We start from the raw sequence: 14451 nt of genomic DNA, 5'->3' as shown, positions 1-14451 counted from the left end.
CTCCCTTTCCGTCTGTTTGTCTCTGTCCCTTTTTATTGCTCACTAAAAAAAAAGTACAAATGTATTAAATTTTAATTGAGTAAAATTTATTATATTTTTTTATAATTCATCCTTTAAGGTCTTCCCTCAGAACTCTGGGTAAGTTGGGTTCAAAAAATTTTTCCATTTACTTTGATAAGTTTTATATTTTCACCTCTTATTCTTAGATCTGTGATCCATTTTGACTTAGTTTTTGTTTAGGGCTGGAGTTAAGGGTCTTAGTTTATATTTGTGCCAGTAGAGATACAAATATACCACCATCTTTGGTTGAAAAAAAGTACCACTCTGTCTTATCATGGGACCTTATTCAAAAAGAAATAGACGTAATATTTTTGGATTCTCAATTTTGGTTTTGTCATTCTTATTGATCTTTGACCATTAATGGCCTCACTTTTAGTAGCCTTTCTCAAAGAACCAGATCCAGCGACAACTTCCAGTCCTATGTCTACTCTTTCTCCCCAGTTGGTGATGGCCAGGCTCACACTGTACTCATTTCTCCAAATCTTTTTATGTTCTTAAACCACTTACTGGCCCTGGACAGTTGGCTCTGAGGTAGAGCATAGGCCGGCATATGGAAATCCCAGGTAAGATTGTTGGCTAGGGCACAGAGCAGAAATATCCATCTGCTTCTCCACCATTCGCCCCTCCTTTCTCTGTCTCTCTCTTCCCCTCCCATAGTCAAGGTTCCACTGAATCATGTGGGCGCTAGAATGGCTCGAGTTGCAATGGGGCAATACCCCAGATGGGCAGAGCATCGCCCCTGGTGGACTTGCCGGGTGGATCCAGGTCGGTCGCACGAGTAAGTCTGTCTCTCTGCCTCCACGATTCTCTCACTTCAAGGAAAAAAACAACAAAAAGCCCACTTACTGCATTAATATCTCTGCTGGTAATTTCCCGTTGTTCTGCCTTTACAAAATGTATAACTTTCTCTACAATAGTTTATTGTGCACTGTTTATATGAACACCTGAGCTCCTGACCATTTCAATTATTTAAGAAAAAATCTTTTAATACCAACTTAAAAGCCTTCTATGGCCATATGGCATTTTTTCCGAGCCCACTGAGTGCTTTTAGCTTCGGAGCTATTTAACCTCTGGAAACTCTAGTCTCTGAAAATACACTGACTTGCTGCAAGAGTCAAATACCAGGAAACGAGATAATCTGAGAATCTCCCTACCTTTCAGCCATCCAAGCTTCAACGTAGCTGCTTTCCTTCTGTGCCGCGTCAACTCTCCCAATCTGGCGGCCCCCGATGCGGCTCTGCGGAGCGAGTGGGCGGGAACACACGGGCTCCGAGCGCAGTGAGAGAATCACTGGCCTTTCCTCGAACCCTTCAGATCCTCGTCGGCCGCCGTAGGCTGACAAAAAATCTCAGTGACGTTATCAGAACCCCAGTCAGGTTGCGGAAGTGTAAATTTTTAGTTTCCTCGTGGACTGCGGAAAACCAGGTCTGTGCGCTCTTGTCCTTTTAAATTTTCAGAAACATTTTGTCGGTGGCAGGTTTGTCTCACATCACAGAGTGCCTGACATCAGAGGGTGGAAGAGGTGCAGTGTGGACCCTGGAAGGATGGCGGTGGGAGGAGTCGTGTGGAAGGAGCTCCCTGGTATTTCTGAGGAAGCAGGTGACTGCCTGTCTTTAGTTTGAGTAGCTTTCAGGTCATTTAGCGACTAAAGGACTGTAGACAGCAACTACCGTGTCCCGACTGTCCTAGTCTCTGGGGATCACACTGTATGTAACGGCTGGAGGCATTTAGTATGATCGTGGTGTCAGGATCAGGTTCAGGATATAAAGGACTCGGGATGGTCCTCACGTGAGGGTGGCTGGTTCCGCTGTGGGAATAGTAAGGGTGTGTGGTCAGTGTCTGAGGTGCAGACGGTGTCGTGAGGCTGTAGCTTTGGAGGCCCAGGCCCCCAGGGTGGTGATTGGGATGAGGTTCCAACCTCTGCTGTTGGGACAGGACGGAATCCATAGCCTTCCACCGCTTGAGTATATGGCAGTTTAACCAACTGTTAATTAAACTTGTGTTGTTTGCACTTTGGCTTGTTATGAATATTGCTGCTGTGAAAATTTTTATACACAAGCCTGGTTCAGATAAGCCTTTATTGCAGGGGTCTCAAACTCGCGGCCCGCTGAACAATTTTGTGCGGCCTGCAGACTAATCCACGAAGTTCAAAATATTTTGGATAAAATTAAGTAAGCCTAAGGGCCTACTTGTATTTTTCATTTCTCTAGCATCCTAGCTAGATATTAGCTTAGTTAACAGCAGTTGTGATGCAAACTACAGTTTCTGGTCGTTTTGTGACACTGAGTAAACTGCATGTACGATTGTGCTTGTTGTACTGATTTTTTTTTGTTTTCAACTGCAGTGAGAAAAGTGTTGCATAACAGTTGCCTTTTGTATACCTAGTGCGGCCCGCCCAAAGGCTGTGATCTTGCTCTGCGGCCCACATGCTGAGTTGAGTTTGAGACCCCTGCTTTATTGGCTAGGGAATACATATAGCTTAGATCAGGGGGCCGCATGCAGCCCCCTGAGGCCATTTATCCGGCCCCGCTGCACTTCCGGAAGGGGCACCTCTTTCATTGGTGGTCAGTGAGAGGAGCACATTGACCATCTCATTAGCCAAAAGCAGGCCCATAGTTCCCATTGAAATACTGGTCAGTTTGTTGATATACATTTGTTTTTTATTTTAAGTATTGTATTTGTTCCTGTTTTGTTTTTTTACTTTAAAATAAGATATATACAGTGTACATAGGGATTTGTTCATAGTTTTTTTTTATAGTCTGGCCCTCCAATGGTCTGAGGGACAGTGAATTGCCCCCCTGTGTAAAAAGTTTGGGGACCCCTGGCTTAGATAAAACCTCAGAAAAGTTGGTCAAGCCCAGGGTAAGCAGTTAGATGCCCTCTGTGTTTTAGCTTTTCATACAGGGGTGTCCTAACTGCAGTGGAGAGTCACACCCATCGGTCATTTTTGGTTGACACTTTCATGCTGAAAAGGCAGAACTGATTCCTTCGAACCGAGATCTATGGTCCTCAATGCCAAAATCATATATCTGTTCCTTTTCAGACAATATTTACAATCAGCTGCTCTTTTTAAATATGTAGCAATGGACACTTTTTTAAATTTCCTGAACCCCACACTTTCTTACTTGCTGACATAATGTTCATTTTATTTAATATCATTCCCTCTGGCAGGTGACCCATATGCCCTGCATAAATTAAGTCCTGCTGTCTTAGTCAAACGTGATGGTCTCAGTTTCCATTGATATTGCAATGTAGGGCTTCCAGGCCGGGGATGTCAACCTGGTTATTGTATAATCTGGAAACACCACCAGGCAGCAAAGGGAGAAGATCTGTTTATTACTTAGTAGTAAAGCCTGCTAGTGCCCCGAGGGCCAACAAGAACCACCCCTGAGCAGCTCCCTCACTCCTCTTTCTGTACCTCCTGAGGGAGGAGAAAGCCATACTAATAACAGCAGAAAACACTGGTTTGTATATGGGAAAGTCTTACTTCCCTTCGGTACACTTTCTCAGAACTTCTGGGGACCAGGGTATGTTTTTTCCTCCTTATGGTTGCTGGCCTGCCTGCCATGTAGTGTTTGTGAGGGGGAAGGGCCATGTCCAACATGGACCCTGTAAGGTATTTTTCCCTGCCGATAAGGAAAGAGAAGGAAGGAAGGGGCCGGAGCCACAAAGTGTGGAATAACAAAAGGCTTTATTGAGTACAGAGCACTCTGGACTAGCTTCCTTGGCCCCGAGGAAAAATGGAGGCCAGGGAAATCTCAAGGGGTGACCCGTTTGGGAGATATTTAAAGGGTCCCTAGGGTGGTCGAGCTAATATGAGGTGTTGAAATCTCACTGGCTGACAGACTGTCGCTTTTTACCAAAGGGCTCCTGGGAATTTCTTTTGGCATGCTTGGTTGTGGGTGGTCCTAGCCAAAGTTCACGGGTTTTGGTTCCCCACATGACCATCCCCCATTATCCACCAACCTTACAGACCCCACACCTAGTGACTGATTGTGTATTAAATGAGTTTAGCCTTACCGCGAGGTAGTGCACCCTGGATCGAGTTCCTACTTGAGAGGCCGAGGAGGCAGGCTCAAAACCCAAAATATGGGGTTTTTAGTACAAAGGTCACTGGCTTGAGCAAGGGGCCACTACCTCAGCTAGACTTGCCTTTCCCATTTAAGGCACATAGGAGAAAGGAGTTAGTGAACAACCAAGGTGCAAGTAGAAGTTGGTGCTTCCCATTTAGATCTCCCCTCCTTTTCTTCTGTACTGTCGGTCTGTTTCTATTTCTCATTAAATAAATAAATAAATAAAGTTACATGGTGCATGCACTTCTTTCAGGCTATATAAATGAAAATGTGTTTAGTGGATGCATTGTCTTTTTTAAATAAGTAATTCCTGAATATCGTGTTAGTTATTTTTCTTACTTTTTAGTTTACTGATTTTTCTTATCTCAAGCATTGGCTCCACTCGCCAGTGTGAAATAGGAAAGTGGGATTGTAGTGGACATCTGCGTCCTGTTGCCTTCTCAGAAATTTCACCTGCTACAGTGTCTGCAGTTAACAGTTTTTATGAGGATATTTTGATAAAATATGATTCATCCAGTATTGAAATTTAATGACATAGAAATATTTATAGTATTCTTTTTTATTTTATATTTTTAAATTTTTGAGAGAGAAGGAAGAGAGAGAGACAGAACCCTGGATTCATTTCTGTATGTTCCCTGCCCAGGATCAAACTTCCAAGTTTGTGTATCAGAACGACGCTCTCACCAACTGAGCTATCCCCGCTAGGGCGGTAGGATTCTTAAAGACAAGAAAAGACTATTTAATGTTGTTTATGTTTGCCATTAATTCTTTTCATACTTTGTTTGCTCAAGATTTCTGTCACTTCATCTCACTACAAGTACACATTTTATTGGTCTTTTTAAGGGAAAGCTTTTGGTATAGTTGAGCTCTTTCATTAACTTGTTAATTTAATGTATAAATTAGTTTGTATTGAAGCAATATTTACGTATGCTGTATATGTATATATGTCCTGATCAGATATCATACATATGAAAGGTTGTTACCGCAGGACAAACCAAAAACACGAGGCTTGTGTGCTCCAAAAACAAATTTATTTGAAAAGCCTGTGTGCTGGCGGCCGAGACCAAGCTGTGTCGACCATAGTCAGGGGTCTTGGTAAAAGCAGCTGATATTACTTACTGCCAGTATATGTACAAAGTAATATTATTTCCGTGTGGATTAGAGTGATGCCTCGGTTTCTCCAAATTGTTTATCTCCCAGCTCAACTGTCTACAGGAGGCCTGTGCTAGTTCCAAAGGTCCCGGGTGCCTCACCCCCCACCCAGGCTTCAAGCAAGCGAGTCCCGCATCCTGCCACGGTTTGCAGCATCTCTGGGCCAGTAGCTAGGCTTTTACAAACTATTATTGTACTTTAAATTCCCCTAATTGTCAGGTCTCTTCCCAATATAAGCTTTTCCTGACATTTCTGCAGAGATAAACTTATTGCTACATTTTCAAGACATGGCCAGGGAGCCAATAAGAGAGAATAGCACAAGGCAATTAACTACAACCTCACAGAGGGGGAGGAAAATGTTCTGTTTTGAACCCAAGTAAGAAATTAGGTGAGGGGTGTAAGGCCAGGGGTTGCAGCCCTGGTTGTGCAGATGCAGGTTCCCAATGTATTTGAGCAGATGGTAAAGGAACTGTGGGGTCAGAAGAAGGTGGGCCATTCCGTTTATTAAAGTCTCATAATTGTGAACAAGCAAACAGGCAGGGCTCCCTATCCCCGACTCAGTCTGCAGTTCCACAACCCAGGCTCATTCTCCGGACTCACCCTCTGGACTCACAGCTCTCCACCAATGTCAATAGGGCTGCCAAGCCGTCAGCGTGCTCTCTCTGTCTCTCTCTGTCTCTTCCTCCTTCTCCCTTTCCCTCTCTATCTTCCTCTCCCTCGCTCTGGACTGTCCAGCAAAACAGACTAAGTAGAAATACCCCTTCTCCTGCAAACAATAGCAAAAAATCACTTCCTCCCCCTAGAGACAGGCAATCTGCAGTTTGCAATCTGCTGCCCTGAGGGCAAGCAGCAGCCTTCCATAGACTATACTCACAGGGTGCTGCCCCAGTACAAGCAAGCAAAACTAAAAAGCACCTGTTTACCCAAGAGGGGAATATGAATTTTAAAGGGGACTCTGGTTTTAAAAGCGCCCTGAAATCAAACCTTACATTTCAGCCTTTTGTTGTTTATGGAAAAGGGATGAAGGTCTCATTTTCTGTAACTCCTTCCTGCTAGTTAGGGTCTGTGAAGTATTTATGGAAAGGTGGATAGAGGAGAGTCAGCAGGCCCTGACTGATATGACAATGTCCTTAGGCCATCAGTTGCTAGGGAACTGGTTGGTATTGGAGTTGTTCCACAGCTGGAGGAGGAAAATGTAACTGGTGGTTTCTGAATGCTGCTGTCTCAGTCAGCCTCTTTTATACGACCTCTGGTGCACAGGGTGAAGCAGCAGCCTGCAAGAATGAACACTTCAGCCTGACCAGGCGGTGGCGCAGTGGATAGAGCGTTGGATTGGGATGCAGAGGACACAGGTTCGAGACCTCGAGGTCGCCAGCTTGAGCACGGACTCATCTGGTTTGAGCAAACTCACCAGCTTGGACCCAAGGTCACTGGTTCAAGCAAGGGGTTACTCGGTCTGCTGAAGGCCTGTGTTCAAGGCACATACGCAAAAGCAATCAATGAACAACTAAGGAGCTGCAAGGAAAAACTGATGATTGATGCTTCTGATCTCTCTCCATTTCTGTCTGTTCCTATCTATCCCTTTCTCTGAGGTTAGGACAGAGGTGACTGGTCTTCCTGAACCTGACCCAACTCCCGAAGTTATTTTGAGGGTTACCAAGAGAGGGGTGAGCTGCACTGCCTTTCTGTGCCAGAGTTGCTGAGTCACTGGAATGGGGAGAGACTGGTTGTTGAGGGCTACATCACCATTGGGATAGAGGTATGTTAAAGCACAGACTCCTGCTCAGGTAGTAGGAAGGCCAAGGTAACGTCCTCCCCGCAGAGGAACAACATTCCCTGTTGTGTCAGGCAGAGAGGGAGATGAATTGAGAAGAGGTGAGAAAGAGGGTAGGGAGGTGTGCTCCTTTCTTGGGGTTCTGCTGTGCAGACTGATAATGTAGACGCTATTCCTGCTCCAATAAGGGGAGAGAGATGGGTAGTTGCTTGTTGGGTGCAGTGAAAGTGAGGGGGGCACCAGGGTGGGAGGTGATCCAGGGGAAAAGGGAGAGGGAGGGATAAGAGGAATTAAAAGAAGGGGCTTGTAGTGTAGGAAAGGAGGGAAACCGCACTGGATGGAGGAAGCAGCTGTTTGTTTTAGGAGGGACCTGGTGTCTATTTCTTGAAACTAAAGTGTGGATGTTAACTGTAGAGTGACAGGCATGTTGTGTTGGCAGAGGCCACCTGGAGTGTTCCTGATGTTTTGGTGAAGCGTCAGGGGCCTTGACTTACCCTGTGCTCTCCATACCGAGCACTTTCAGGATTTTCTATATAGATTTATCATACATTTAATTGGTCTTAATCTAGTTTTAAAGATTTGTTTATTTATTTTTAGAGACAGAAAGAGAGAGAAGGCAGGGAAGAGCAGGCAGCATCAACTCCCATATGTGTTTTGACCAGGCAAGCCCAGGGTTTCAAACCAGAGACCTCAGCGTTCTAGGCCGATGCTTTGTCCACTGCGCTGCCACAAATGAGTCATCATTTTCAATTTTTATACTTTATTTAATTGTGTCTAATTTTTTCTGTATCAACTAATCACACATCATACATTTTTTTATGTCAGGCTTCTTTTGCTTAATTTGAATGTGGTAGGTAATTTTTTTTTTTTTTCATTTTTCTGAAGCTGGAAACGGGGAGAGACAGTCAGACAGACTCCCGCATGCGCCCAACCGGGATCCACCCGGCACGCCTACCATGGGGCGATGCTCTGCCCACCAGGGGGCGATGCTCTGCCCCTCCGGGGCATTGCCATGTTGTGGCCAGAGCCACTCTAGCACCTGGGGCAGAGGCCACAGAGCCATCCCCAGCGCCCGGGCCATGTTTGCTCCAATGGAGCCTTAGCTGCGGGAGGGGAAGAGAGAGACAGAGAGGAAAGCGCGGCGGAGGGGTGGAGAAGCAAATGGGCGCTTCTCCTGTGTGCCCTGGCCGGGAATCGAACCCGGGTCCTCCGCACGCTAGGCCGACGCTCTACCGCTGAGCCAACCGGCCAGGGCTGGTAGGTAATTTTTATTTATGTGTGTGTAATAAATGTCAGGTAAACTTATTCTATGATGCTTAGACAGTAAATATTTTTGGAGTTCCAAGCCATGGAAGATTTATTCCATATGCTTCACAAAGGAAGGTGTTTTTTGGCCTGACCAGGCAGTGGTGCAGTGGCTGGATCATCTACCTGAGCCTGAGGACTCAGGTTTGAAACCCTGATTACTGGCTTAGCACAGGGTCATCGGCTTGAGGGTGGGATCATAGACATGAGCCCAATGTTCCTGACTTCAACCCAGTGGTCACTGGATTGAAGCCCACAGTTACTGGCTTCATGAAAGCGTCACTGGCTCAGTGGAATCTCCCTAGTCGAGACACATACGAGAATGATATCAATGAACAATTAAAATGCTGCAGCTAAGAGTTCATGCTTCTCATCTCTCTTCCTTCCTGTCTTTTTTTCTTTTCTTTTTACAGGGATAAAGAGAGAGTCAGAGAGAGGGACATATAGGGACAGACAGGAACGGAGAGATGAGAAGCATCAATTATCAGTTTTTCATTACGACACCTTAGTTGTTCATTGATTGCTTTCTCATATGTGCCTTGACTGCAGGCCTTCAGCAGACGAAGTAACTTCTTGCTCAAGCCAGCGACCCTGGGTCCAAGCTGGTGAGCTTGTTTGCTCAAGCCAGATGAACCCGTGCTCAAGCCGGTGCCCTGGGGTCTCAAATCTGGATCTTCTACATTCCAGTCCGATGCTCCATCCATTGCGCTACTGCCTGGTCAGGTTCTTCCTGTCTTTTCGTCTATTTGTCTCTCTATCATTTCACTTTTAAAAAAGTGTTGTTTGTTTTACCATTCTTTAGAAATGTTAAAAGAGCTAAGGTGGTATTTTTCCATAGCATGCCGTAGTCTGAGTGCATGGCAGTTGTTCCTGCCCATAACTGAACTTGTGTTGTTTGCAGTCCAGATGGTTAGGATCCAGCTGCCATGAAAACCTTGTACTTCTGTTTCAGCAGTGCACTCTTTTGTGTGTGTTTCAGGGAGTTGCATGGGGAAAAATACATAGTTTAGACATTTTCTTCAGGGTGAAAGTGCTGTATGTTAGTGTGTTTATAACTTCAGTCTGAACAGATGATACGGAAATGTTTTCTACAGTAAATAAACCCTTTACATTTCCTCCAGCTACAGACCATTAGTGTACAGTGTGGTTTATGTGCCTGTTAAAATCTCTTCATTTCTTATCACTTGGAGGAATTTTCTCATGTCTTTTTTATTTATTTGTATTTATTATTTTATTTTCTGATTTCGGAGTGAGAGAACAGGAGAGAGCGAGAGATAGAAACATTATTCTGTTCCTGTGTGAGCCCTGATGAGGGATCGAACTGCCAACCCTGAGCATCGAGGTGACCCTGACCAACCTGGCTATCGGTCCAGGGCCCAATTCTTTCTTATTTTTATTTTTAAACTTTTATTCATTGATCCGCAAGAGAGAAGAAGTGAGAAAGTAGAGAGAGAGATTGAGAAACATCCATTTGTTGTTTCTCCCATCCCTGCTTGCACACTGGTTGATTCCTTTATGTGCCGTGACTGGAAATCAAACCTGAAATTTTTCCCTGGCCTGTTTACTCAGCTGTGAAATGTTGGCCCTACGACCCGGGATTGATTACCCAACAGGGCACAGAGGAGCAATGCCCATCTGGTACTCCATCATTCCCCTTATCGCTTTGCTCTTTCTCTCTCACTTCCCCTTCTGTAGCCATGACTCCATTGAAGCGAGTTGGTTCCAGATGCTTGCAATGGCTCTGTGTCCTCTGCCTCACGCTGTAAAAATTGCTGAGTGATGGAGCAATGACCCAGATGAACAGAGCAAGGCCCCCTAATGGGGTTGCCAGGTGGATCCCTGTTACGGCGCATTCAGAAGTCTGTTCCTGCCTCCCCTCCTTTCACTGAATGAAAAACAAACAAACTAGCCTGCAACCTTGGCATACCAGGACAGTGCTACAACCTATTGAGGTACTTGGCCCTGTGTTTCAGGTACCTGAAAGTTTTATGTACTGCTCCATTAGAGCAGTCTGCCAAAATGTTTGTGTGTGTCTGAGACAGGGTTCCTTCTTCTCCTTGTCTACACCTCTAGCGTGGATGTCTTATTGTCCCAGAACCATTTTAATCTCCTTCTCTGCAGAACTTCCTGTGCCATCACATGCTGTCTATGCGTGAGTCTGTGCACAGGCATGTTTTACGGTCCTTTAGCTGGTCTTCCTATTGTACTGTCTGAATTATAGTGGCTTGAAGCTCTCATTAACCGACAGAGAATTTCTTTCAAATTTTAAGAATGAAAATAGATACCAGTTTAGGACTTTCGTTGGTATTTCACTGGGTCTATATTTACATTTGGAAGACATGACATATTTACTTATTTATTTATTTAGACAGTGCAGAAGAGAGAGAAGCATCAACTTGTTGTTTCACTTAGTTGTGCACCCAGTGATTGCTTCTCATATGTTACCTGTTTCTCCTGGGGCTTATCTGGTGACCTAATGATGAAGCTAGTACCTTCAGGACTGAACTGGCGACAGGACTGCTCCAGGGAGTCACTCGATACACGGTACACCAGCCAGGGTGTAGACATGACATCTTTACAATGCTTTCATTTATGAATAATGTTCACAGTCAAGCTTTCCATTTATGTCAGTCTGTTAACATTTCCCTCCAGCCCTTCCTGGCTAGCTCGGTGAGTTAGAGATCAACCAGAAGCACGGAGGTTGCTGGATCAATCTCCGGTTGGGGCACATACAAGAATAAATTGACGTTCCTGTCTTTCTCTTTCTGTTTCTCTCTCTTTGCTAAAAATCCATAAATAACAATTTAAAATATATTCTCTCCTTATTTCTTTGTTTTTAAAACCCAAAATATATTCATTTAATATAGTCACCACAGAATCTCAACCAGAGACTTAATTAAAAAACAAAACAAATATATACCAGAGCTGAAGATACAGAGTCCTATACAGAAATCAAGGCAAGGTCAGACCATCTAAGGAAAAAATAAAAACCTCAAGGACAGAGACAGGACAGCCCGGGTCAAGGATCTTGGCTGGAGACCTGTTTTGCGTAGGTCTCTTGCAGGTACTTCTTAAAGGCTGCGGGGCTTTTCCAGAGCTCGGCAGCTTGTGTGTTGGGTGGACTGTCAGTGTTGGGTTCTCCTAGCAGGCTCTGGATGGAGAATGGGTTGGTCCTGACGTCATACAGGGCAGACCACTTGTCCTTTAGGACATCCAGGCAGAAGTTACCCTGGGTGTCCACACTGGGGTGGAAGCAGGGCGTGTGAAACTTCACTGTGGGCGCGCTGTATGGGTAGTCCCTGGGGAACGCTAGAAAGAGCTTATACCTCAAGTCTTCATACTGTGCCAGCTGCTCCATGGATGGTGCCAACCCATTTGAGAAGGTTGTCTGATTCTGGGAAGGCAGAAATTCTTTTGTCTCAGATATCATGAGGGTCATCACCTCCAGCTGTGACCTCTTGCCCACCTGGCCCTGGGCAGCTCCCCTGCTGGGCTGGGCTCCTTTATGAGCTGCAGAAACACTGACAGTGGCTGGGTTGCGGTTCTGTGGGGCCACTCGGGCAGCGCTGACAGGAACACAGACTCTGAGAGCACGATTCTAGTTGCGCATATTTTTTTTTTTAGTAAAAAATGATTTTAAAAATTACTTTTTGTGTTAGAGACAGAGACAGAAAGAGGGCAATATAGGGACAGACAGACTGGACGCGAGAGAGATGAGAAACATCAGTTCTTTGTTGTGGCACCTTAGTTTCTCAATGATTGCTTTCTCATATGTGTCTTGACCAGGGGGCTACAGCAGAGTGAGTGACCCCTTGCTCAATCCAAGGACCTTGGTCTCAAGCTGGTGAGCCTTGCTTAAACCAGATGAACTTGTGCTCAAACTGGCAACCTTGGGATTTTGAACCTGGGTCCTCTGCGTCCCAGTCCGACGCTCTATGCACTGCGCCACCGCCTGGTCAGGCTGATTTAAAATTTTTTTTTTTCTTTTTCTTTTTTTTTTTTTTTTTTTTTGTATTTTTCTGAAGCTGGAAACAGGGAAAGACAGTCAGACAGACTCCCGCATGCGCCCGGATCCACCCGGCACGCCCACCAGGGGCGATGCTCTGCCCACCAGGGGGCGATGCTCTGCCCCTCCGGGGCGTCGCTCTGCCGCGACCAGAGCCATTCTAGCGCCTGGGGCAGAGGCCAAGGAGCCACCCCCAGCGCCAGGGCCATCCTTGCTCCAATGGAGCCTTGGCTGCGGGAGGGGAAGAGAGAGACAGAGAGGAAGGAGGGGGTGGGGGGTGGAGAAGCAAATGGGCGCTTCTCCTATGTGCCCTGGCCGGGAATCGAACCTGGGTCCCCCACACGCCAGGCTGACGCACTACCACTGAGCCAACCGGCCAGGGCTGATTTAAAAATTTTTTTTATTTGCCTGACCAGGCGGTGGCGCAGTGGATAGAGCGTTGGACTGGGATGCAGAGGACCCAGGTTCGAGACCCTGAGGTTGCCAGCTTGAGTGTGGGCTCATCTGGTTTGAGCAAAAGCCCACCAGCTTGAACCCAAGGTCACTGGCTCCAGCAAAGGGTTACTCGGTCTGCTGATGGCCCACAGTCAAGGCACATATGAGAAAGCAATCAATGAACAACTAAGGTGTCACAACAAAAAACTAATGATTGATGCTTCTCATCTCTCTTTCTGTTTCTGTCTGTCTGTCCTTGTCTATCCTTCTCTCTGACTCACTGTCTCTGTAAAAATAAATAAATAAAAAATTTTAATTTTATTTATTGAGAGTGTTGGCCAAGAATGTGGAAGTCCCAGGTTTGATTCCAGGCCAGGCACACAAGAGAAGCATGCATCTGCTTCTGCACCCTCTCCCCTCTCCTCCCTCTCTATCTCTCTCTTCTTCTCCCACAGCCAAGGCTCCATTGGAAAAAAGTGGGCCCAGTTGCTGAGGACGGCTCCATGGCCTCCATCTCAGATGCTAGAATGGTTCCAGTTGCAATAAACCAATGTTCCAGATGGGCAGAGCATCACCCCCTAGTGGGAATGCTGGGTGAATCCTGGTTGGGCACATGTAGGAGTCTGTCCCTCTGCCTCCCCAATTCTCAGAGAAAAAAAAAAAATTTTTTTTTTTTTATTAATAGTGATAGGAAGGGAAAGATAAAAAAAAATAAACATATATTATTTTGTTGTTCCACTTATTTTTGCATTCTTTGGTTGCTTATACATGCTCTGACCAGGAATGAAACCCTCAACCATGTCTTCTCTGAATGATGCTCTAGCCAACTTAGCTAACTTGCCAGGGCTTGGATGAGTATTTAAAATTTTTTTCCAGCCTAACTTGACTGTAGCACAGTGCATAGAGCATCAATCTGGGACACTAAGGATCCAGGTTTGAGACCCCGAGGGTGCCAGCTTGACCTCGGGCTTATCTGGTTTGAGCAAGGCTCTCAAGCTTGAGCCCAAGGTCGCTGGCTTGAGCAAGGGGTTACTTGGTCTGCTGTAGCCCCCCGTCAAGGCACATATGAGAAAGCAATCAACGACCAACTAAGGTGCCGCAACAAAGAATTGATGCTTCTCATCTCTCTCCCTTCCTGTCTGTCCCTCTCTCTGACTCTCTCTGTCTCTGTGACAAAAGAAATTTCCATTGATTTGAGAGAGAGAGAGAGAGAGAGAGAGAGAGAGAGGAAGGGAAAGATAGAGCAGAAGAGAGAGAAGCATTTTGTCATTGTTCCACTTAGGTGTTCCATTTCAGTTGTGCGCTCATTGCTAGCTTCTCATATATGGCCTCAGTGATGGAATAATGCTCTATCCATATAGCCACCCAGCCAGGGCTTAACGTAATTTTAAATTATATTTTCCCTTCTGTAATCATGGCAATTGTGTACTTTGACACAACTGTTAGTTTTCATCCTTTATTGTCTTCTCTGAGAACTCTGGCTAATTTGGGTTCAGGAAGATTGTTTCTCATATGCTTTTATAAGTTTTATACTTTCTCATACTATACTTAAAACTGTGATCTGTTCTGACAAATTTTCTTTTATGACTAGAGTTAAGGGTCTTAATTTATTACCCTGCCACTAGGTATATAATGATCACAGCATC

The 14451-nt window shown here is 45.4% G+C and overlaps 2 protein-coding genes across 3 annotated transcripts in view; one reads left to right on the top strand and one right to left on the bottom strand.

Annotated features, from left to right (window-relative positions):
* Nucleotides 1-14451, top strand: part of LOC136332042 (zinc finger protein 675-like) — a 323089-nt gene that overhangs the window by 187384 nt on the left and 121254 nt on the right. The window lies entirely within an intron of this gene.
* Nucleotides 11384-14451, bottom strand: part of LOC136332046 (ubiquitin-conjugating enzyme E2 C-like) — a 100493-nt gene continuing 97425 nt past the window's right edge. The window contains exon 7 of one of the 2 annotated variants that reach the window (XM_066271299.1): nucleotides 11384-11502. In XM_066271299.1, the coding sequence (XP_066127396.1) occupies nucleotides 11384-11502 (119 nt within the window). Of the gene's footprint in view, nucleotides 11649-14451 lie in introns of both variants that reach the window. The other variant, XM_066271298.1, reaches the window with a different exon arrangement.

The sequence above is a fragment of the Saccopteryx bilineata genome, chromosome 3, assembly GCF_036850765.1.
Source record: "Saccopteryx bilineata isolate mSacBil1 chromosome 3, mSacBil1_pri_phased_curated, whole genome shotgun sequence".
In the NCBI taxonomy this organism is placed as follows: Eukaryota; Metazoa; Chordata; class Mammalia; order Chiroptera; family Emballonuridae; genus Saccopteryx; species Saccopteryx bilineata.
This window is presented reverse-complemented; position numbering and strand designations above follow the sequence as displayed.